This window comes from Phascolarctos cinereus, unplaced genomic scaffold (genome assembly GCF_003287225.1).
Source record: "Phascolarctos cinereus isolate Bilbo 61053 unplaced genomic scaffold, phaCin_HiC Scaffold_5;HRSCAF=322, whole genome shotgun sequence".
Taxonomy (NCBI): Eukaryota; Metazoa; Chordata; class Mammalia; order Diprotodontia; family Phascolarctidae; genus Phascolarctos; species Phascolarctos cinereus.
This window is the reverse complement of record NW_027555958.1, coordinates 436138307-436164835: the sequence shown is the minus strand read 5'-3', so window position 1 is coordinate 436164835 and position 26529 is coordinate 436138307. Positions and strand designations below refer to the sequence as shown.

The window sequence follows — 26529 nt, the reverse complement described above, 5'->3', positions numbered from 1 at the left end:
GACTATTTGTCAAGCATCCATACTTGCTTTAAAATTACAAAATGATTTGATCAAGGTAATTTTTTGTGATCCCTTGTCAGTTTTACTGGCACCTTTTGTGTTTTCATCTATGAGAAAACTCACTCCCTGTATTGATGAAGATATTTATTCACCAAAAACCTTTAGTCTTAGAGTAGCCTGACAAGCTGAGAGGTTACCCAGCCAGCTCTTGTCTGATGCAAGACTTGATCCTAGGTCTTTTTTACTCCAAAGACAGCCTTCTCTATATTCGATAGTAACACAAATAAATAACTTTGCTGGCATTATCTCAGTTAACATTTACAACTGCTGAGCGCAGGAGTAGGTGGTACAATGGAAAGAGTGCTGGGCTTGGAATCAGGAAGACCTGAGTTCAAATGTGGCCTCAGACATTAGCTGTATGACTCTAGGCAAGTTAGTTAACTTGTCCATCTCAGTTTCCTCATTTTTAAAATGGGGATAATAATAGTATTTACTTCACTGAGTTATTGTGAGGCTGTAATGAGATAATATTTGGAAAGGTCTTTGCAAAGTGCTTCTTTTCACAAATGAGGAAGCTAAAGCTTTTACGTAGGTTAAGTGACTTGTTGAAAGTTACAGCTAGTCAGTAGTTGACAGAAAATTCAAAATTAGACCTTCTGGTTTAGTGTATAGTGTTCCTTCTAATACACTGTACATTAATTATGAGATTCAATCATAGCCATATAGCTTCATAAAAGCTAAAGCTGTGTTATGTGTGAAATGAAGAGAAGCATGATTTGAGATATTTGATTTCTTTTAAAGTAAGATCTGAGTTTTGTAATTTAGTGTGCCAGACAGTAATTGTAGACTAGTAAATACTGCTAGACATCTAAAAAAAGAACCAAAAAAACCCTGTAAAAATGGAATAGCTATCTATATACCTTTTTTTCTGCCATCCTTCCCAGAAATATATTTTTAAAGCATAAAGATATGATCCTAAAAAACCCAAATGAAGTATTTAAAGATGGTTTACTTACCTAGCATCACTATGGTTTTTTTTTTTTATTGGGAACAGGAAGCTTTGTACTTTATGCACTTTGGTAGGAAGCACTTTGTACTTTATGCACTTTGGTAGGAAGCTCTCAAGGAATGAGCAGAGAAGAGAGGATGAATGTTCAGATCAGACAATAAGAAAGTTAATTTGATATATTAACTAAAGATTTGGATCTGCTGGATAAAATTATTTATTGAATTTTCTAAAGCGTCAGTCTCTGTTTTTATTGCAATACATGGCTTAATTTTATTGTTGATTTCCAAACTGCTGGGCATGTTAAATTAGCCCCATGTTTCATATTAATTGAATGGTAACTGTCAAAAGTTTTTACAAATCACAGTCAAACTGAAGGAAGTGCAATATTGTCACTTTTTTAAGTCATGACAAGAAAGGGGCTGTGAAACATGGACCTGATTATTATAGAATGTTTTAGACGAACCCACCAGTGGGATTGTGCTGTGGTTTGCGGTACAAAGGATTGCTTTGTCCAATTTTATCAAATACAACATTTCTTGCCAAAAAAACACAGCAGACACACTCAGAATCGCTCTCTGTAAAACAACAACAACAACAAAACCCAATTTCATTTTCAATGGGACACATTAATTGGATAAAATAAGGAAATCAGAAAAGAGATTCTTTGGAAATTATTGATACTTAAAAATAATTTTTTTCTTGCTTTATCTATGAAAGTAGAAGTAAAGCTTGTTAGATGTTTAGACTGATAATGAAATACTTGTGATATTGTTAGAATATATAATACTTCTCACCTTAAATTAATATTTCATTTAAGAAAATATTTCTATTTATTATGAGATTTTTGAAATAGTTTTAATTTTTGATCTAAACTGTTACTTTGAAGTCATAAATGTTTAAACATAAAAACTCAGAGTTCAGCCACGGAATGTTGCTTTTAATCTAAACCTTTGGTTAGAGAATTTAAGTTTTTTGGCTAAATGTAACTTTCATCTAACTCTTTACTAGTCAAAAGCACTTTGCTGTCTTAACTGGAAATGGGAATAAAATTCAGCATGTTTGTGTGCAGCCTAGCTATATTTAAACTCACAGAGAATATCCCTGCTTTAAATCTTTAGAGTGATGGAGGATTGTCAGAGAAAGGAATACATATGTCGTAAAGAAGAAAACAGGAGCTCACAATTATTAAAACTCTAATCTATTAATGTTGCCAGTGTTGAATTTTTGCATTCTTGATTAAATTGAGTCCTTTCGTTGTATTTCTTGCTATTCCATGGAGCAAACAAAAAAGACAAAAGACAAAAAACAGCCACAAAAAAGTGTCTCTTATTTGGTTTCTATCTTGTTGACAGCACTTTGACGTGAACCTGATAGGTCTGTTAAGTGTCGATTGATTCATTTTCAGAAGATAGAGAAGAAACAACCTAAGTACTAGCAATGGAATTCTAAGCTAAACGGTTTTTTTTTTAAAAATAGCCTCCCCCTACCTCATCTTCTTTGGTTATCCATGAGTCAAAGCAAGTAAACAAGCATTTAATAAGCACTTAGTATGTGCCAGGCCATGTACTAACAGGGCTTGAAATACAAATAGAAACAAAAGGGAAGACAGTCCCTGTCTTCATGGAGCTTACACTCTGGGGAGAAGACAATACATAAAAGGAAACTGAAAGTTGGCGAGGAGGTAAGGGAAAGGGGAGATGTTGGTAAAGACCATATGGTGATAAATTGGTGAGGGAAAACACTAGAATATTTCTTATTAATTTGCTATCCTTCTGTAAAGCCATTTAATATGTATCGCTTCCTGAAAATTGATAATGGTGGGTCTGAATCATTCATTTTTGTCAGGATATGACAAAGCAACAACTCCCATTGTTGTGAGAGAGGCTACGTGTGTGGTTTGGGATGGTAAGCTGAAGTAGTTATTAAAACAAAGAATTGCTAATACACTTTTTACTTTTGCTTTTAAAGGTCCTGGCATCCCAGTTGCTACAAGTAAGGCTGAATTAAGTACAACTGACTCATCTCCTCCAAGTCCTAACCCTGTGAAAAAAGGTGGCTCAATCAATTGGTCTTTTCCAGATAAAATCAAATCTCCGAAAACTGTAAGGAAACTTTCCATGAAAATGAAAAAATTACCTGAACTCAGCCGAAAGCTAAGTGTCAAAGGAACCTTGAGCCATATACACAGTTCCCACAGCCCCTCCTCCTTGTCTAAATGTAACTGTCAGGGCAGGAGCCACACAGTCACTTTACCTTCTGGGAATACCACCCCAGCTGCTCAGAGAAACGTGATAAGCCGATACCACTTAGACAGCAGTGTCTCTTCTCAGCATAGCTTTCCAAAGGAGACTTCTACAAGTTCTAAATCTACTTGCAAAGGTGGTTATCTCAGTGATGGAGATTCACCTGAGCTTGTAATTAAATCAGACAAACATGGATCTGAAAACAAACATTTGAGAGGAAAGGAAATATTTCCAAATAGTAGTAACAAAACTGAAATAGACATTGATGCTTTTAGACATTACAGCTTTTCTGATCAACCCAAGTGTTCACAGTATCTCTCTGGACTCATGAGCGTGCATTTCTATGGAGCAGAGGACTTGAAACCACCAGGATGGATTCGAAAGATGTCTTTTGTGCAATTCAGGTAGACTCAGTTAACAAAGCAAGAACAGCATTGCTTACATGCCGAACAACCTTTTTAGATATGGATCACACCTTCAACATAGAAATTGAAAATGCTCAGCACTTAAAGTTAGTAGTCTTCAGTTGGGAACCAATGCCGAGGAAAAATCGTGTCTGTTGTTATGGGACCGTTGTTCTCCCCTCCTTGTTCAGAGTGACAAAGACACACCAGTTGGCTGTCAAACTGGAGCCCAGAGGACTGATTTATGTGAAAGTGACTCTTATGGAACAGTGGGAGAATTCTCTTCCAGGCCTAGATGCAAATCGTGAACCAGTAATATTTGGGGTGGATGTTCAAAAAGTTGTGGAGAAGGAAAATGTAGGATTGATGGTGCCACTATTGATGCAGAAATGTATTATGGAAATCGAAAAGAGAGGCTGTCAGGTATTGATCTTTCTGTATTTTGTTTTAAATGCCTTTGATTATTCTGTGGCTAAGGAAATTTTAAGGAACATGTTTTGAAGGGTGAATTTAGGTGAAGGATAGTAGAAATCTATTTCTTTATTATTCTTTATTTGCTTACATTATTCAGTTGCCATTTGTAATACAATTCATGTTTTGGACAATAAATAATTGATAGTAATTAATGGGTTCCACATTTACTGTTAAGCAGGAGTTTCCGAGATACATTCTCTTGAGCAAACATTACCATCACACTGTTTACCTGTCTCTCAGGATATCCTCACCACAGCATAACTCTGAGAATTCATAACTGATAGGGTATGAAGAAGATACTCAGAATCAGGTTTGTCTTTATTATTCCTTGTTTAGACAAAAAAAACTACTCTTAATGAGTACAGTTATCCATGCTTTTAAAATATTTTTCCCCTAGATCAGGAGACTATACCCATCACTGGTTCTTAGATATATGATGCTGAGGAGATGGTGAAAGTTATTATGATTAAATCTCACATACATTTAGAAGGTTAAAAAAATGTTAATGGTATACTAAGGGGTAGGAATGAAGAACAGGTTTTCTTTAAAAATCTGGTAACATGGATGGCATTATGCTGAAACATTACCTATAGTGCAATTTTTGTTCATTCGTTGATGTAGGTGATAAATCTTAAAATAATACTAAGAATAACAAATGATCATGTTTAAATATTTTTATTAAGATAATTTTGAAATTTACAACAACATTTTCACAAGATCACAGGAGTTAGCACTGCATTGTACATTATAGATGATCCAATCTAGCCTCCCCGTCATTGTACAGATGAGAAAATCAAGGGCTGGAGAAAGTAAGAAATTTGCCTATTGTTACACAGGTGGTAAGAAGCTGAGATGTAGAATTCAGTTCCAGGTCCTCTGGTGCCAAATTTATTCTAATACAAGGCGTTATCCCTGTGTTCCTAATGCTGTAATGAAAGAAGTTATAGGCAGGACGCTGAAGGTACACATTATGTCCTCAAAATACTTTCAAAGTAGTCAACTTAAGTTATGTAGAAAATTTACTTGAAAATTTGAGACTTTTAAACTCATTACATATAATAAGGACTTTAAAGTTCAGAAGTTAATATGCAATCCATGAAGGCAGTATTTGATATCAGGATATCTGTTTGATTTCAGGGAGAAGGCATGGGTTCTAGTTTCTTCTCTGTCCTCATCCTTATCAGTTATATAGCGCCTGCTACGTCCAGGCACTGTGTTTTAAGTGCTTTACAAATATCTCATTTGATCGTCACAAAAATCCTAGGACGCAGGTGCTTTTATTATCCACGTTTTACAGATGAGGAAACAGAGGCAGACAGAGATTAAGTGACTTGCCCAGGGTCACATAGCTTAGTAAGTGCCTGAGACCAGAATTGAACCCAAGTCTTCCTGACTTCAGGCTCAGCACTCTAGCAGCCCCATCACTATCACTAACTGCTACCTTGTGAACTTAGGGATGTTATTTAACTTCAATTGCTCATCTGTATAAAATGGGGATTATAATACCCTGTCTGAAGGTTGAGTTTTGGATCAGCTGATCTTTTTGAGCTTCTTCCAACTCTAGGGTGCTTTGTAGTTTTCCCCGTTCTAATGTCAGTCCACAGTGTATGAAACAGAAGCGGCTTTAATCAGTCAGCTTTTATTAAGCACCACATATATGTGGCAACACTGTGGTAGATGCTCAGGATAGAAAGTCAAAGATGAAACAGTCTAGGGGAAAACCCTTTGGGCACGTGGTAGAAGTGTTGTGCATGGATTAGGCTTGTGTTGGGTAGATTGGCCTCCTACTAAACAGTTGTTTTACTTTTGTAACTGTTTTTTTTTTCTTGACTAAGCCTTGGAGATACACAGACAAAAACAATCTTTTATGTAGACCTGCTCTTCTTAGAGGGGTTAAATGATAAGAAAATTGGTGTAAAAAATTCTTATGTCTGAACTGTGCTTTTGCTTCCAAATTAAGCTTATTGTGAAATCAAAGAAGCAATTTTTCTTTTCTGCCTTTTCTTTCTTTACTTTGCTTAGCCAGTAGAAAACCAGTTCATTTATCAGACATGCATTATATTTGTCAGTTAACTAAAAATAATTATTTCCATAAATTGTTAAAGTAAAAAACAAATTGTTAAAGTAAAAAACAAAGTATCACTATTTTTTTGTCATCCTATTTTCTGAAGTATTCTGATATATCTATTGCAAACTGATGTCAAGTGCGAAGAGAATATAATTGGGCATATACTTTATAGAACAGGAATTGCTTCTTGATATTTGGAATGAATTTTTTTCCCCCATGAATCCTTTAGTAACTCATAAATAAACTTGATTCATTGAATGATATAATTTAGATTTCTACCATATTCAGGGAAATACTCTTTAATACTCCATTGGTCATGATTTTAAATTGTTATTTTTTTCTTGAATTTTTCAAATTTAAAAATTAATACATTTTGTTAAGATACAACGGACCCCAAACACCTTTTCTTCCCTCCCTCAGTTAGTTTTACTGATTATTAACAGAAAAGTGGGATGTATCCTTTACCTTGGACAGTATGGTACTAATATTGACTATTGTATTTGGCCAGAGTTTTGTTGCCTCAACATTGACTTTATTTGCAGTTGTGGCTGTTTATACTGCTCTTTTGGTTCTGCTTTCTTTACTCTGCATTATTTAATGCAGATTGTCCCTTCTTTCTGGGAATTATAGTGGTATTTTTTACTCCTAGGTCTAGGGGGTTAGCATTTTTGGTTAAATGTCTGACAAACTAAAATTAGCTTTCATAATTTTGCAGTTAGAAATGTACGTTCCTGAATTAGACGTCCTTTCACATATTGAGAGTGCTCATTTACTATGCTTGAACATTACAGATTGGCTTTCTACCAAAAATTTGGTTAATCTTTGTAACTATTCCAGTTCTTTGGCTAAGCACATCAGATCCTGTTAAATACACAGACCAAAACAGTTTTTTTTTGTTTTTTTACATTGGCCTGTTTTATTTTAGGTTCTTTGCAAAAGCTCTGAAACTAAGTAGAAAAAATAGCCATACTGCATGAGATTCATGGCCCATTCAGACTTTGAAAAAGTGCCCAGGAGAGGTATTGTAGGAAGGAATGGTGTCCTTGGTCAGCATACTAGGGGTATTTGCAAATGTAATTATTTTCCCTCCATAACTTGTCATGGATCTGTTATCCATTAATTTATTATTTATCCTTTTTGAATCTGTATTTTCAAGCTTTACCATATCTTGAAGTAATGAATGTCATAAGTTTATTATCCAATATGTGAAATAGCTGTATGTCACAATAAATTTGATTTGTCTAGTGATCAGTTCACCCGGAGACAATCACTTAGAACAATTCTCATGTGATCAATTTGCCTGTGATTTCCTGAAGTTTACATTTCTAATAAGAGTTACTTACAAAATTTACAACATTTCAATGTAATAACATGGTTTTTACCCATCTTAAGCATTTTATTTCTCATTGGCAGTTAAAAAAAAGTTTTACCTAGTCTTCTGCACTTATTAATTTTTTGATTGAGAAGGCAATATAGCATGGTTGAAACAACAGTAGACTTGGAAACGAGAGACCTAGATCCAAGACCCAGCTTCCACCACACCAGCTGTGTAACCTAGGCGAGCAGTCTGCCTTGTGGGGACCTCCCTTTTGTCTTTTGGAAGCTGAGGAGGATAACGCTGGTACTGTGTATGGCTGTTTTCAGGAAACCTTTTTAAACCTCCAAGCACTACATAAATGAGAGTTGTCACCAGTATATTTATCACTGTTACTTCTTGCCTTGTCTATCACATAGTCTTTTTTTTTTTAAGTATGATTTTTAAAAAAATTTTTATTTTTGGGCAATTGGGGTTAAGTGACTTGCCCAGAGTCACATAGCTAGTAAGTGTCAAGTGTTTGGTCTGAGGCCAGATTTGAACTGAGGTCTTCCTGACTTCAGTGCTGGTTCTCTATCCACTGCGCCACCTAGCTGCCCCTGAAGTATGATTTAAATTTTATTGAGTTTATTTTGGGTTCCATCAACTCAATAGTAAGATTTAGGGATAACATTGAAGAAATTAATTTTCAGAATGGTTCCTGCAGCTTGAATTGTTTAAAATTAACTGTCGCTTTTTTTCTCTTCAACCTTTGCCTCTCAGGTTGAGCACTTGTTCATGAAGCATATCTTTACTTTTTTGAAAGTTAATCAGTCAACCAACCAGCAATTATTTTTATTTTTTTAATTAATTTATTTTGATTTAGCAACAATCACTTCCATAAGCTTTTGAGTTTTAAAATTTTCTTCCCCTCCCTTCCTGCCTCCCTCCCCAAGGTGGTGCGCAATCTGATAGAGGCTGTACATATATACATTCCTATTAAACATATTTTTACATTAGTGATTGTTGTAAGGACGAATTAGAACTAATACGAGGAACCACCAGAAAGAGGAAACAAAACAAAACAGAAGAGAAAAATAGCAAATAGTATGCATTGATCTGCATTCACACTCCATAGTTCTTTCTTCGGATGTATCACATAGTGTTGTTAGGAGGACAGTGCTTGAAGAACCACAGTGTAGCCTCCAACACTCCATTCTTGTCATTGCTGTCGTGATTCAGTAAACATGGGGCAGGTGCTTGCTTGCTAACTATCAGTAACTGAATGATTAGTAGATATTATTATATTAATTACACAATATAGACATGTAGGTTGATTATATAATATAGATAGTCACTATAGATATTATTAACGATCATAAGAGTTAGCAAATGAGCATGTATCTAATGTTTGTTCCTGCTAGCAGACTGTTATCTTTTGGTCAGTAAGGGCAGAGATGTGATCAGTATGTTAATATGTTAAATTCCGTATCATTTTATTTTTCAAGTTATTAACATAGTGAAGTATTGTTACTGTTCTCAGGTAAAGTTGTGTCAGAAGAGCACAAGTTCTGACCATACTGGAAAGGCTGCAGAAAACGGGCCTAGTGACTGCCTAGATGTTGTTTGAAGACTAGCCTAGCTGAATTCAAAGAATCTCTCTACCACTGGATTATTTTTCTGCCTTAGAAGGTCACAAGCACTGTGATGTCCTTTAGTGAAGGAGGAATACCTACACCAACAAAATCTTGTACACTAGCCCTAAAGTAACTCATCTCTGTGCTGAGGACTTCTATCCTGCCCCAGCCTCTCTACTGACTTCCAGTCTCACATCTCCAACTGCCTTTCAGACATCTTTAGCTGGACTCCCACTAGGTGTCTTAAACTCAAACGTGTCCCGGAACTGAACGTCTCTCTCCCCATTTGCTGTAGGAGATGACACCTTCCAGTCCCTCGGGCTCAGAGCCTAGAAGGCGTCCTGGATTCCTCACTGTCTCTCACCTCCTGTATTCAATCTGTTGTCGCCAGCTTTGCATCATTTTTTGCATGCACCCCCTTTTCTCCTCTGACACTGTCACTGCTTTGGTGTAGGTCTGTATCGCCTTGCACCTGGGTTATAACAATAGCCTTTTGTCGGGTCTGCTTGCCTCAAGTCTCTCCCCTGTCCAGTCCATCCCCCATTCAACCTTTAAAGTGATTTTCATAAAGTGCAGGTGCAAGCATGCCACCTTCCATCCCACACTCAGTAAACTCCACTGCTTTGCTGTTGTCACCAGGGGCGAATACAAAATGCTGTGTTTGGCATTCAAAGCCCCTCACACCTGACTTCCTCTTACCTTACTCCCCAATATGCATTCTTTGATCCAGTGACACTGGATTTCTTGCTGTTCTACAAACAAGACATTTCACCTCGTGGCTCCGGGCATTTTCTCTGGTTGTCGCCATGCCTGTAATGCTCTTCATCCTGTGCTCTACCTACTAACCTCTGTGGTTTCCTTTAAGTCCCAACTAAAATCTCACTCTTTCCAGGAAGCTTTCCCCTATTCTTCTTAATTCTAGTTCCTGCCCTCTGTTATTTCCCATTTGTCTTGTCTTTAGCCTGCTTTGTGTATATTTGGTTGCATGTTGTCTTCCCATTAGATTGTAAGCTACTTGAGGGCAGGTACTCTTCTTGTATCCCTGGAGCTTAGCACAGGGATTGGCACATAGCAGGTGCTTAATAAATGTTTGTTGATTGATTGATAAGCAGCGACAAGAACTATATACAGTATTTTTGTGAAGCAAGGGTATCTATGAAATGGTGTAGTAAGAAGAGTAGCAAAAGGACATTTCTGCTATGAACCTGGGGCCCATCTCTACCACAGTAATACGCATCATCTGTGGAAAGAGTGAATGCATGTAAGAAGCACGCATCTAGGAACCATTTGTCATTATGGGATACTCCTTGAACAGAGGAAGATGTGTTCAAATCCAACTAGGAGACCCTGGGAAAGTCACTTAAAAATTCCTGTGCCTCAGTTTACTCAACTGTAAAATGTGGTAATAATAGCACTTGCCTCCCAGGCTTGTTCTGAGGAAAATGAAATAATTTTTGTAAAACACTTATATGTATTAGTTATCATCATCATCTTCATTGTCATCATCCATGGAGAGGCAGCTCATGCCTCTGGCATTGTAGGGTCATTGCTATCTTCTGACTATGCCATTGTGTTCTTCCTGCTGGACTCCTCTGGACACATAATGACTGCCCTTTCAGGGAGATGCTGCTCTTCTGTGCCCTGCTCAGTTGGAACATCATTGCCATGCAGAGCCCTGCTGGGCAGGCACATGGCTGTGGAGCTCCTATCTTCTCAAGCTGTATCTATTTCTGGTGCTCTTTCAGTCCAAAAGCCAGAAGCTTTTTTATAGCTCTTAGAACAGCAGCAGTCATAAAGCCAGAAACAATGTCAGAAAAAAAAGGCTGCTCAGATTTTTTTTCGTCATTTATGGACTTGTCTATCTATTCCTTTCCATAGAGTTTTGACCAGAAGGTATTTATGTTTATCAAGTATTCTTGATGTAGATACATAAAAGTTTTATACAGTGGAAGAGTAATTTTTTTGTTTTAATGGTAATATAGTTCTAGATCCTCAGGATTTGGTGGCTTTTTTTTTTAGACTGTAGCAGCGCATTGAGGTGCTGCTTTTAAGGAAACAGTCTTTAGTGATTCCTAGCTTCCTTTCTTGGTTTGTAACAACCTGGATCCCACTAAGTATATTGGATTTTGTTTTCTTCAGTTCTTTTCTCATGACTTGCCCACTGAAGCCCATTTGGCACTTTCTGTCCCATTGATATAGCCTTAAAAATCTTCCTTGCAATTTGTATTTTATAACTGAAGTCTTTGAACTTACAGTGTGTGTCTTCCTTTAAATAATTTGTAAATGTTTTAAATAAGAATAGTCCTAGGCACTAATCTTTAGGGAATCTTTCCATTCAGCCCCTTCTTTCAAGACATGCCTTTTTATCCATCCTATTTTTGTTTCTTGTGTCTGGGCCAGTTTCTTACCCATTCTGAATAGTGTCTTCCCCTCTGTGATGCAGCCTACTTCCAACCCACTGACTCAATTTTGAAAATAGTCTTTGTTGTAGAACCTTGGCAGAGGCTTTAAAGAACACCCCAGACAGATTGCTTATTTCTCCTCATCCTGATGAAGATTTAACTGTTAGGCCTAGCAGATGGTAAGAAACCATGGTGCTTTCTCCCAGCAAATTAAGTTATATTATATGTTTTTGTCCATGGAGCTTTTGTTTTGCCTATACTTTACTAATGTTTGTTTATTTAAAGTTTTACTTTAGATTCAGTTCATTGTTATTATTTTTAATAATAGGAAACTGAAATGAAAGAGTATAGGCACCAATCTTAGTCTCTTCTTCACTTAGATAGCCTTTATTAAATGGTCGTTTTGCTAGATTTACAAGGTAGATCCAGCAGCAAGTTTATTGTAACACTATAGAATGAAATTTAGTAATGAAGTATGAGGCAAGTTGTTTTCTTCTCTTTTTGAACCAGTCTAAGGTGGATTAGTTACTGGAATGTCAAAATAACAATGGTTATATGACTAACCTACTACAGCCTTGTTGCGTGCTATACCTTTAGTAAAATATAGCAAGTTCTAAATGTCTGACCACAGGGATATTTGTTTAGTGCACAGGCACGGGGAAAGGAATTTAGAGTGGGTAAGATACAGATATCCAGAACTGTGGGAAAGATACTGCAGAACAATGGTTAGAAATTTAAAAAGTAGGTTTCTGTGAAATTCATAATCTTGTTTTTGAGGAATTTTAAAGTTTAATGTCATTGTAAAATATTTCGTTGTAATGTTAATGTCAACCATATAGGCTATATAAAATAGATATTTTTCTTTTTATCATGTTTTATCATAACATGGCCCTGGTTTTATTTCCAGGTAGTAGGCCTATACCGATTATGTGGTTCAGCGGCAGTCAAGAAAGAACTTCGAGAAGCATTTGAGAAGGATAGCAAGGCTGTTGGTCTGTGTGAAAACCAATATCCAGACATTAATGTAATCACAGGTAATGCATTTCCTTTCTTTTATATAATTGTTCTGGAAAGACTATAATCTTAGGAGAGAAAACTGAAGTTCTAATTCAGCAGTGTAAAATCACATGTAGGTTTACCTTGAATCTTCGTTTCAGGCCATCATCTTTCCTTCCCTAGCTTCCTCACTAGCAAGGAGCAAAAGAGTGTAGGTCGTAGGGGTCATCTGATCTAGCTCCCACATTTTATACATATAGAAACTGAGATCCAAGAAAGTTGAGTGACTTATCCAAGGTCATGAGGTAGGGTGTGAACCTAAAGGCTTTGACTCCTGAGCCGTTGCTCTTTCTGCTGTCCTGCACTGCCTTCTGAGTGCAGCCTAAAAAAGAGATGGCTTCTAGGAGATAATGGGGCATATTAGCACTCTTCATGTATTCTAAGGGTTGTAGGGCAGGACCTGCTTTTGCTTGGCCCCCGAAGGCAGAACTAGGAACAGACAGGGGGTGGAATTTATAAAACACAGCTTTTGGCACAGTATTAACAATTTGAGATCACCTGAAGCAGAAAAGACTGCATCCAGAAGCTGGTAGTGAATGTTTTTCAGTGATGTCGTAGAAGAAATTTCCTTTCAGACGTGGATTGGGCTAAAAGACTTCTGAGATCTCACTCTAAGGAAATAACTGAAGTCTTGGAAGTAAAAGAGATTGGCAAGGGTGAGAGAGAAGTCTGAGAACAGAACCTTGGAGATTGTGTTGTGGAATCAGAAAAAGGACAAGAAGCTAGAAAGAGACAGATGAAATAGTTGAGATACACATGGACAACCTGAAGAAAGTATGTCATCTTAGAAGCTAAAGGAAGAGACAGTATCCAGAAGGAGGGAGTACTCGGTAATGTCATATGCTACAGAAAGGTCAGTATAGAGAAAAGACCATTGGATCTGATTATTGGGAAGAGGTCATTGGTGACCCTTTGAAGGGATTGTTTCAGTAGGATAGAATGGCTAGGATGGAAAACAGACTTCAGGGGGTTAAAGACCAAATATAGTCTTTGCACTTAGGGAATTTGCAGTCTGGTAGGAATCACAGAATCTCAGAGTTGGAAGAGACCTCAGAATCCATCGAGTCCAACTTTTAAGTGAACAGGAACCCACTACACAACATTCCCAACAAGTGATCATTAAGGATTAAAAAAAAAAAAGATTTTTAGTGAAGGGGAGCCCACTACCATCAAAGGCAGTCCATTCTACTTTTTGATAGTCACTAAACATTTATTAAGGTCTTACAATGTGCCAGGCACTATTCTAAGATTTGGGAATACAGATATGAAAAAGGACAGCCCCTGACCTCAAGGAGCTTATAATTTAATAGAGGAAGAGAACACAGAAAAAGAAACTGAAAACAGGGAAGGGGAAGAGTACCCTGGGCAGGGGCATGATGGAGACGTCCAGAGGAGTGTAGTAAGGTGGGAAATGAAGAGATGGCTGCCTTGGTACCCTGTTTAGATGGAGGGTCTGGGAGGAGCTCACCATCCTCCAGTCAGAGGTAGGGGCACCATGGGTGAGAGGGATCATGAAGTGGGAGTCCTAGGGCTGAAGTTATTTTAAAGGATGAAGAATTCTAATTGTTTCCTTGTACCAAGCCTAAATGTCATTATTTGTACTTTCTGGTCATCGATTAATTCCTAGCCAAATCTAATTCCTTTTCTACATAAGCCCTTTAAGTACTTGAAGACAGCTATTATGTCTCCCTAGGTCTTCCCTTTTCCAGGTGAAACATCCTCAGATTCTTCAGCTAGTCCTCGTGTACCATCCTAGCCTTTTGGCCATCCTGATCTTCATGCTGTGGACGTTCTCAAGCTTTTCAGTGCCCTTACTAACATATGATACCCAGAAATGAACCCAGCTTTAAACAGACGGGAGCAGAATACAGCAGGACTATGATCTCACTAGTCCTGGACACCATGCCTTGCCTTCTTTGGTTGGCAAATAGTTACTAAAAGTTATTAAAATAACCTATTCAAGCCTGTCCTAGGAATAACAGTAATGTAATATAATATAGATATATATTATAGTAATGCAATATAATATAATATGATATAATATAGATGTTATAGCTTATGAAAATATTTATGAAATAAACTTGTGTTCTGAGCCAAATCAGTAATCATTTGTTAAGCACATACTATGTGCCAGGCTCTGCTAAGTGCTGGGGATGCAAAGAAAGGCAAAAGACAGTCCCTGCTGTCAAGGAGCCTACAGTCTAATAAGGGAGACAGCAAACAACTATGCAAGCCCGATACATACAGGATAAATTGGAGGTAATTTCAGAGGGAAGAGGTGAAGATTAAGGAAAGAAAAGACATCTTGTAGAAGGTGGGACTTCAGTGGGGACTTGAAAGAAGCCAGGGAAACTGAGAAGGGAGAATGTCACAGGCATGGAGGACAGCCAGTAAAAATACTTAGAGTCGGGAGATTGAATGTGTTGTGTGAGGAACAATAAGGCGGCCATTGTCACTGGATTGTAGGGTGTATGGAGGGGAGTAACATGTTGGAAGACTGGAAAGGTAGGAAGGAGCCACATTATGAAGGGCTGTAAAAGCCAAACAGAAGATTTCATATTTGATCCTGGAGGCAATAAAGAATCATCGTAATTGATTTAATAGGGCATGACATGGTCTGACCTGAGTGAGGATGGATTGGAGTATGGAAAGATTGGGGATGGGGAGACCCATCGGCAGCTACTGCAGTAGTCCAGGTGTGAGGCAAGGGGGGCCCGTGTCAGAGGAGAGAAGTGTTGAAGTTGTTTGGAAAATCACTGAAATTGAATCCTTAATGGCCATATTGTCTAATTGCTACACATGAGCTGAGAGTCTCCATTACTATATACTAATCATAAAGGGTTGGACTGCTCTATGCTAGGACAGAAATGTAGCTGGAACTTTTATTTCATATTTGAATATCTTGGAACTTTCAGATCTGTGACAATATTATGATAGTTTTTTAGTCAGCACTAGTAATGCATTGTGTTGTGTGTATGTGGTTTATAGTATGGTAATTTATAGTAATTAATTAAATATGTTTTTTGGGGAATGAAGTATTCAACATAAATGAATTTTTTAAATGATTAACTTTTATTACCCCTTTAAGTGCCAAAACTTGTTTTACATTTTTAACTGGTTTTAATATTTCCTAAAATGCATTAAATATTTCCTTTCCTTATTAAATGGCATGCTGGACCTAATAACCTGGATGAGTCCAGTTATTATTACTAATAAATCATTGTTTATCACAACATATTGTTATTGTGTTATATGCATTATGGTGATGTCCATAGAACTTATTGCTTCTACAGCAAATGTTTCCGGTACTGCTCTGCTTTTATGATTTTTCTTTCCATTTTAAATAACTTTTTGTCTCCTTTCTCTGCTGTCAGCAGTCTCTTATTCCTGTTGTCCATATGTCTAGATTTTCCAGTCTGTTACCTTATTTTGTATGAAGGCTGTGCTACTTTGTAAATTAAATAAAGTCCCTGGTAGAGGAGGGGGATGTGATGGCTATTTGAGGCTTTGAGACCTTTTTCATTTATTTCTGGTTTAAGGCTGGATTAAGATAGCTAGAAGGTGATATCTCTGTAAGTAGGTTATTATTATATTTTATAGCTAGGTTTAATTGTTATGCTTAGCATCAAATGTTAGATTACTTTGCCGCTTTTTAAAGAGAAAGTGAACCAAATATTCAAGCTGATTTTTCTTCTTTATAAATCTTGGCATGTGATGTGTTTGTTTTATAATCTGTATAGTTGCTCTCTCTGCCTCAAATCTCCCCTTTCTGACTCGTCATTCCACACAGCTGCCAAAATAATACTTCTGAAACCCAGGCTTGACTATGTCACCCCCATATTCAAAGTTCCAGTGGCTCCCTATTACCTGCAATCAAATACAGACTTCCCTGTTGTTTGGCATATGAAGCCTTTCCTAGCCTGGCTCCAGCCCACCTTTCCAGCCTTCAAGCGAAACTGCCCTTCTTGCTGTTCTTCCTCAAATCAATAATCATCAGTATTTATTAAGTGTCTATTCTGCTCTGGGCTCTGGAGCTACAAATCCAACGAATAAAATAGCCCACCCATGACACTATCTCCCACCTCTGTGCCTTTGCCCAGGCTTTCCATATGCTCTATTGTACTCTCCACTCACCTGTGATTCTTAGAATCCTTGGTTTCCTCTACAAGGCCTTGATAGGTCTGTTGTGCCCCAACTCCATCATATTACTTTGTATTTATTTTATATACATTCTTTTTATATCCAAATTTGTGTTCTGTGGGAGTAGAGCGTGTTTCATTTTTGTCTTTATATCCTTTGTACCTAGTATAGTGCCTAGCACAAAGCAGGTGCTTGATAAATGCTTGCTGATTAATAGGAAGAAACTTTTTTTTTTTAGCATTTTTAGAAGAACATATGGGCCACTACAGCTTTGGTACTTTCTTAATATAACTAAAATTGTATATTAAGAAAGAGGCCCATTTCATGTGCACCGAAGAGAAGTATGTGTGTTCATTAATGCCGAAATTGTTAGTCCTAGCTAATAAGAATAATGCATGGATGGGACCAGATTTTGTAGTGATGAAGCTTTATTTAGATGACATAACTGTCAGAATACGTTTATGTAAAAGGGTGGAAATGATGTGGTGTATACTTATCCTTTCCTTTAGCAGAATATTAACTTTTGAAAATTTTCAGCTCTTGGAAATGTGAAGAGTGAAGAACGGATCACAATATAATTGTAACATAGTTGCCCTAAAATTAAGGTACTTGGTAACTCTTGGCTCTTTTAAAAACTAGGCATTTATTGACCATATACATATTCTCTTTTTTGAAGTTGCTTTTAAGTAATTCCAAGAGAATCTAGAGTTATTTTCTTCTAAGAAATGACAGTAGTGGAGCCAGTAGTGAGTTCCACTTATCTAATTAAATTCTTGTGGTTCCAAATAAATGGTACTGCTGGTTTGGGAAACTGACCACTAGTAATGGTATTGCATCATATCTTTGCTCCACATGAATTCACATATCAGGAAGTCAGTAAACATTTGTGAAGTGCCTACTGTGTGCCAGCACAGTACTAAGCATTGGATCATTGGGTAAAGTCTGAAAACGTTAACAGTTCAATAGGTCTGAAAAAAAGAAATAATGAAGCCAGTGGTAGAATTGGTGCCCTTGAAGTGGCTTGTTTGTTTACGATTATATATTTTTAATAAATGAAAGCTCTTTATCTGCCTCTTTAAAGTATCAAACTGTTTTCATATGTTGTTATTTCATAGGTTGTCACAGAAAGATTTGAGTCTTCATATTTATGTCACAGAACATTTTCTGTTCAAAACTGCCTAGATCCTATCTAAAAGCCTTTTTTCCATACATATATCTTATCAGTGTATATTAAAACAAAGTCCTTTTCTTAATCCTTTTAGGTAGAAAAATGTTCATCCACAACAGGAACAATATCTTACATCCTTTAAAAAGTAATGTAAATCTTTTCCTTTGCATAAAAACACTTTTTTGTCCCTTTTTATCATTTAACTGTTCTATGTGAAAAGGGACCATGTACCTTATACAGAGATTAAAGAAAAATTCATCTTTTGGGCAGGAAAACTCTATTATGAATATTTGCTATAGTCAATAAATACGTCATTAATAAGAAGTACATACACAAATTACTTATAGTTCGTAGGTCATGCCTCTCAGTTTTACTATGACATTTTTCTTTGAAGGAAAAAGCTGATCTGTGCTAAGTAATAAATAATTTAATATTATATTTTTCCTTTCATATATATAAAATATCCAGCTTTCTACTTTTTTTTTTAACTGACCTTTTATTTCATTAGTATAGGGAACTCCAAGTGAACTCTGTTTCCCCAGTGCGGATTGATACTCCGAAACTTATGGTATTAAAGGGTTATCTGGGGGCACTGAGACATTATGTGATTTACCTAGCATCACGCTACCTATGTGTGTCAGAATCAAGACTTGAATTCAGGTCTTTCTGATTTTGAGGCCAACTTTATGTATATGGCATACTGCCTTTCACATTCCACAATTCCTGAAAAACTTTGCTGCCAAATTATTTCCAAGTCATTACCAATTTGTCATTTATCTGGAACACAGACCTGTTAATTATATAAATATTAAGAAATGTGGACTATTGGGAGGAGCATGGTCACATATTTATAATACCCAAAACTTGAGTTAGTCTTTGCCTAAAACAGGGGTGGGGAGCCTGTGGCCTCGAGGCCACGTGTGGCCCTCTGGGTCCTCAAGTGCAACCTTTCAATGAATCCAGACTTCACAAAACAAGATTTCCAGCAAGGCTTCAGATTCTTCACCCCTGGCTAAAATGTTCAAAACATATTTTATGTGTTTTGTAATCAAGTGAGAAGTAACAAAGTCAAAGGAATTTTGTATTTTCTCTAGTATATCGTATGTAGAATCTTTTCTGTAGTACACCAGACCTATCTGAATTAATGATGTAATGAATCATTTTATAATTGACTAAAACAGAGAAAGCCCCAGTTTATTGAACTTTATGGGAATTGTTTTTATAATGAAGACATTACTAGAAAACACATGCCGGATAAAAAGTCAGTTAAAAATTTCCCTAATGGCTTCTTTCTGAATGTGATTTGCTTCCTTGCCTAGAAGAGAAAGACCACTCTCAACCCTTTTTTCCTTTAAACTCCTTTGATCTTATGTGTGGTTTTTTGTTTGAGTTTGACTCAATCATTCAGTCGTCATTCAGTCAGTAAACTTTTATTAAGTTCCTCCTATGTGTTGGGCATTGTGCTAAGTGCTGGAAATAGAAACAGAAGCAGAAGACAGCTTCTCACTTTAAGGTGCTCAGTCTAATGGGAAAGGCAACCAGCAAATATATACAAACAAGCTATATACAGGATAAATAGGGAATGATTACTAGAGGGGAAGGCACTAGAATTAAGAGGGCTTGGAAAAGGCTTTCCGTGGAAGATGGGATTTCAGTTGGGACTGATAGGAAGCCAGGGAAGCAAGTAGTTGGTGATGAAGAAGGGGAAAACATTCCAGGCATGGGGGACAACCAGAGAAAATTCACAGAACCAAGAAATGGAGTGTTTTGTTCATGGAACAATCAGGATGCCCGTGTCTCTGGATCACATGGCAGGGAGTAAAGTGTAAGAAGTCTGGAAAAGTAGGAGGGGGCTAAGTTATGAAGGGTTTTAAAAAATTTATTAATTTCTTAATTTTTTAATTTATTTTGGTTTATCAGCAATCACTTCCATATGCTTTTGAGTTTTAAATTTTTCTCCCCCTCCTTCCCCAGCACTCTCCACAGGATGGTGCACAGTCTGATATAGGCTATACATATACATTCCTATTAAACATATTTTCACATTAGTGATGTTGTAAGTAAGAATTATAACCAGTAGGAGGAACTACCAGAAAGAGGAAACAAAACTCAACAGAAAAAAAAAATAGCAAGTAGTATGTTTTAATCTGCATTCAAAGTCCATAGTTCTTTCTTTGGATGTGGATAGCATTTTCCATCATGAGACCTTTGGAGTTGTCTTAGATCCTTGTATTGCTGGGAAAGGTTAAGTTTATCAATATTAGTCATTGCACAACGTGGCTGTTACTGCGTATAATGTTCTTCTGGTTCTGCTCACTTCACTCAGCATCAGACTTACACAAGTCTGTCCAGGTTTTTCTGAAGTCCACCTGCTCATCATTTCTTATAGCACAGTAGTATTCTATTACATTCATATACCACAACTTGCTCAGCCATTCTCCAATTGATGGGCATCCTCTCAATTTCCAATTATGAAGGGTTTTGAACAAATCTGTTTTTATATTTGGCCATGGGTGGTCATGGTGACTTAGTGAAAGGAATTGATCCTACTTGATGGTAGGATACAAAATATGTCATTATAGATTTAGAACTGAAAAGGAATCTTAAATGTAATCTAGTTCAGTTCTCTTATTTTATGAAAAAAGGAAATGAGTCCAAGAAAGGTTAAATGACTTGCCCAGGAACACAGAGATAGTAAATTACAGAGTTAGAAATAAAAACAACAACAACAAAAAAACCCAAGTCCTCTGACTCCAAATGTAGTGCTCTTTCCATGGTCCATGCTGCCTCTCTAAAGAGCCCTCATCAAGTTAAAGAAAATAGCACAGCATCTGATACTTTCATTACAGAGACGATTATTGGACCAAAATCTCTGTAACAATTTGTTATAATTGGTTATTTGTTGTGAATTTGGAATGACCAGTTTGGCAAAACACTAAGTCATTCATTGGGAAATAGAAATAGCCCTGTTATACAAAATACTTTTTGGAGTATGGTATTGCCTTACTCTCTTAATCTCAAATTTTTTTCATTCTTTGACAGATTGTTGGGCTTTTGGTTTTGATTTTTTTGTTTTGTTTTGTTTTTGTACACCATTGAACCAAGATGTCAAGTGAAGGGGTAAGTATAGTCCCATGATCTTGGTTGGTTAGAATAATTTACCTGATGTAGCAAAACCAACAACTGAACTCCCAGAAGTCATATACATAGCCAATTCCTGATATCATCTCAGATATGTGGTTTAAAGGATTCAGTGAACTTGAAAGACTTCTTCATGGCCATATGTTCTTGTATCTTAGAGAGAATTCTACCTATACTTAAATTCTTGACAGGCTGGCAGACTTTTAATCTTTAAAGAACTTTAAGTCTTTCTTTTGTAGTCATGAAAAAAGATAATTCTGTCCTTTTCTTACCATAGAGTTATTATATCCCAACAACATGTGAAAGTGGCACAAAAGAATGTATCTAAGATGCACTTATATGCTGCTGCCCACTATGATGTTTAGAATAGGTGGACTTAGAAGATATATCTGAATAATTCTACTCTATATCTTGTCAGACTGTTGCTAGGATATTTTTTCTTGGACTGTTTTCATAATCTATTGTCTAGACTATGAGTTACAGTTGGATTGTCAGTCTGTGTTGGACAATCACTGCACATGGGTATGCAGTGATTTGAGCTAAGAAATGAAAAACAAGCTGGGTTACCTTTGGTGAATTGCAGTTCTTTAAATGATGCCAAACTTCTGCGTGAAACAAAGGCCATTATTATCATTAATACCAATAGTCTTCCAATGATGTTACATGATTTTGAGTCATGGAAGACTGCTCTCCAAAGAGGATCTTCCAAAGGGCACCAGAGAAGCACATGGTGGACTTGAGTAGACTGTTAACACATTGCACATAAGGAATTATGAAGAAGTTGTGTGACGGATATCATTAGAGAAGTGTAAGACAAAAGCACAGAAAAAGAGATGGGCCAGCCATATAAGGAGAATGAAGTACAACTATAACACCAAAACCTATATATTGTTACAATGTCAAGAGAACTTGATGAAGTCCCTTTGTAGGTACGTTGGACCTTCACTGATGAGTTTCCTGAACAGCATGAAGGCTTACAGAGAAGAGTCATGTCTGAGTAGGTCATCATCTACATTGTTAGAAAAACTACCCACATTAATGAAATCAAATAGACTGGAGCATTGGAACACACACATACTTATGTGTTTTATTTCTTTGACTAGAATATAAACTCCTAGATGGTGGAAACCATGTTTTATATTTGTTTATCTGTTAGACTTCACGTGTTGCTTTGCACAATAAATGTTTTTGTTGATTATCATGGTCCATCCTCCCTTGGTCTCTGTATAAATGAATATTCATTTCTTTTAATTTTGTTCAGTGTATTAGTCACAAGTGCTTTCTTCACAACAACCTTATGATATAGTTACCACAAAGCAGCATGATATAGTGGAAAGAATGGAGTCATGAAGACCTGGGTTTATATTTCGTCTCTCACACTTACTATAGATGTTTGACCTTGGGCAAGTCATTTAACTCTTCTCTTAGCCACAGTTTATTCCATGTGAAACAATAATATACTGCCTATGTAACCATTTAACCAAGCACTGATGTGTAAAGCAAGCAATAAATCAATGATTAAACAAACACATTGTGGTACATGAATGTCATGGGATACTTTGCTGTAAGAAACAGTGAGCATAATGAATTCAGAGAAGCATGGAAAGATTTACATAAATGGAAGCGAAGTGAAGTAAAGTAGAGCCAGGAAGACACCATACACAATGACTACAACAACATAAATGGAAAAAACAGTAATTCCAACACAATTGAACTTGAATGTTACAAAATTATTGAAGAACAAGAAGAGATGTGAGAAGGTACTCCTCCCTTCCCTCCCCATCCTGCTCCACGCCTAGTAAACTTTGGAGCAAGGATTTGAATCCCCGTCTCATGACTCCAAGTACAGTACTCTTTCCACGGCATCCACACAGAGTTGTACAGAAACTATTCCTTAGACTTTAAAGTACCACATTCATTATTATTACTGAAATAGAAATTGTGATCTGTGTTGGTGGAGGGGGACTACACCCATGCCAGTGTAGTCGATCTTTTGAAGTATTGAAAGAATACCGTATTAAAAACCTTTTAAGTCCAAATTTAATTTCATAATTGCATTATAGGGTAAGGCTTACAGCTAATCATATTGAGTTTTGTAAGAACTAACAAGTCTTGCTTTGTCAAAAAAGAAAATGGATGGTATTTTTTATTTTGCCCTGGGGGATTAATAGTGTCTTTAGTTGGCAGATACAGAAAATGTTATTTCCACTTCCTGATTGGAACTTGGTTGTCTTCTGTTTTTGCTGAATGTTGCTATTTATCAAAGACAGACAGGCTAAAATTAGAAATTTAATGATGAGAATAGTAGTCTCATGATTTAAATGAGATCTTTTACAAGTATGACTTAGCTTATGTAATTTTTAATTGAGTTGAAAGATGAACGAGTGTTTTTATATGTTCTACTTCAGTAGTTGAACACTAAGACATCTGAAAAGTTATGTTTAAAATTGTAAGTATTAGCCAGATGTTCCCCATAGAAGTGAATCAGCAAGTCACCCTGAAGGAGAGACATGAGGTGGCATGTACCAATCAAATTTAAACCATTGCCATCAACAAGTCCACTTTTTTCCTTCACATCCTGGTAGAGACATCCCAGTACACTCAAACCCAAGAGCCCTGGGCATAGAGCTGTCTTCCAGACTCCCAATCCTGCTTCTAACCTTTCCCCCTCAGCCATATCTGGAGAGCAGCAGTCATGTTATTTTAACCTCATCACCCCTAATTGAACCCTCTCTTGTGACAAAGAAAAGCTGTTAAGCAACAGCATTCATCTAATAGCGTCTATGCTGTTGTGTCATAGCCTTCCACTTCTCTCCATGAGATGCAAGAAGTAATTCACTGTCTCTTCTGTAGGACTCTCATTGCTTTCTGAATCATTCAGCCTTCACCATCTTCACTGCTTGTGCTGCCCAACTGTATGTTATATCTTTGTTTCTTTCTTTGACTTTCTTGTTATATATTCCTAGTAAGAGGATCATTGGTCAGTTTAGTTATTTTTATTTCATAATTCCAAGTTGATATCTAAATTTGAGACCTTCACAGCTCTACCAACAGTATATTAGTGTTTCTGTCTTTCCATAGTTCCTTTAACATGGATTGTTCTCATTTTTTGTCATCATGGCCAATTTGCACAGTATACAATGAAACTGAAGAGCTGTTTTAATTTGCATGCCTTGAACTGTTCGAAATTTGGAAACCATTGTATGTTTTCATATATACTTTGCAATTCTTTTGAAAACTGCTCATATAATTTAACCAGTTATCTATTGAGAAAAGGCTCTTGGTATTATATATTTTCCAATTCCTTATATATTTTGGATACTAGACTTTTACTGGTGATATTAGATGCACATTTTCCCTATTCAGCCATTTATCTTCTAACTCTACCTTCATTGACTTGATTCATGCAAAATCACTTTTATTTTCTGTAGTCAGTACTGTCAGTTTTATCTTTTATGATTTCTTCTCTTTCTGGAATTCTCTTTTTGCAGAAAGACAATCTAGTCCATAATATTCTAATAACTTAAATGTCTTACTTCTGACTGCTTTAGGATTAACATTAGTATTCTCTTTATTTTTGAACTATTTTTTTTGGTCACTTCTGCATTGCAAGATGTTTCAGTGTAAGAGAAGGCATAATATGTAGACATTGAAAAGGCCTTTCCTTGAGAAATAACCCTAAAGAAAGTCTTGACTTACTTTAGTGATGATTACATCTTTCAAAAGGTATAGAAACTGATCTTATTGACAGGAACAAGCTGGTTGCTGCAGGGGAAATGGTACAAAATCTGGAAGGATGACCTTCTTCTTCTTGGGGTAGAGAATAGGAAGTCTCAGTATATTCTGACATGTACCCTTGATGTTTGATGAGCAGATTTCAGAGAGTTCAGAGGAAAGATAGAACCCAACTGAGCAAAATGCTTCAAGGGAGGTCAAACCTAGGAGAGCTGAGAAATGCTCTAGAATGAAATTGTGAAGAAACACAGGAAAACAGTTCTGTTAGGAAGGGAAAATGAGATTTGCCTGAAGAGACAATCAGATTAAAAAGAAAAGTGTAGAAGATGGAAGCAAGGCCAGATGACAAAAGGTGCATATAAGAGGGTTGCTAAGTCATGTAAAACAATGAGAAATGCTATAGCTCAGAGGAAGCTGAGGCTGGTATGGGAAACTCAGGTCAACAGAAAAGGGTATTTGTCTGTTTAGCTCTTTTGGTACAAAATGGACCAAAAAAAAAAAGATAAGACTTTTGCTTGGAGTGCAACAGAAAAGGCAGAGCTGCTCATTTCTTCTTTGTTTCTGTCTTCTCTGCAAAGGAGAGTAATGTTTATACTGGAAATAACAGAACAAAAATGGTAAACAGAGAGTTGATTGATACCTAAGATAAGTAAGGTAGGTTTTAAAAATTTTTTAAATTCAATTTTATTCTATTTTCAGTTCCATATTCTCTCCCCTCCCCCAACTCATTGAGAAGACAAGAAAAATAGAACCCATTACAAATATGTATAGACATGTAAAACAGATTTCCACATCAGCCATGTTTCCCTCTCATCAAAGAAAAAAAAAGGCAAGAAAAAGAAAGAAATAGAAGAAAATATACTTCAGCTGCTCTTTGAGTCCATCAGTTCTCTATCTGTAGGTGGCTAGCATATTTCATCATGAGTCCTTAGAATTGTGGTTGGTCATTGTATTGATCAGAGTTGCTGAGCCGTTCAGTTGATTATCTTTATAATATTGCTGTTATTGTGTAAATTGTTCTCCTGGTTCTGCTTACTTCACTCTTTATGAGTTCATACAAGTTTGCCTAAGTTTTTCTGAAACCACCCCTTTTATCATTTCTTATAGAACGATAGTATTCCATTGTATTCCTATAGCATAACTTGTTCAGCTCTTCTCTGATTGATGAGCATTCCCTCAGATTTCTGTTCTTTGCCACCACCAAAAGAGCTGCTACAAATATTTTTGTACATATATACCCTTCCCTCTTTCCCTCTTTCTTTGATCTCTTTGGGGTATAGACCTTGTGGTGATATTGTTGGATCAAAGCTAATTCCAAACTGCTTTCCAGTATGGTTGGACTAGTTCATGGCTCCAACATTAGTGCACTTACTTCCCACATCTCCTTCAGCATTTTTCATTTTCTTTTTTTGTCATCTTATTTGATGTATGTGAGGTGGTACCTTAGAGTTGTTTTAATTTGCATTTCTCTAATTATTAGTGATTTAGAGTATCGCTTTTCATATTTTTTGACCATTTGTCATTTGGGGTATGGCTTTTTTTCTTGTAGATTTGACTCAGTTCCTTATATATTTTAGAAATGAGACTTTTATCAGAGAAACTTAATGTAAAGATTTTTTTCCCAGTTTCCTGATTTTCTTCTAATTTAAGCTGGATTTTTTTTTTTGCTTGTAGAAAGGCTTTTTAACTCTATGTAATCAAATTATCCGTTTTAGTTCCCATGAACCTCTCTATTTCTTATTTGGTCAAGAACTTTTC

At 36.5% G+C, this 26529-nt stretch overlaps 1 protein-coding gene across 1 annotated transcript in view; it reads left to right on the top strand.

Annotated features, from left to right (window-relative positions):
• The window catches only part of SYDE2 (synapse defective Rho GTPase homolog 2), a 98103-nt gene that overhangs the window by 39928 nt on the left and 31646 nt on the right, over positions 1-26529 (top strand). The window contains 3 exon segments of the mRNA XM_020988734.2: positions 2978-3619; positions 3622-4079; positions 12439-12565. Of these exon segments, the coding sequence (XP_020844393.1) occupies positions 2978-3619; positions 3622-4079; positions 12439-12565 (1227 nt within the window).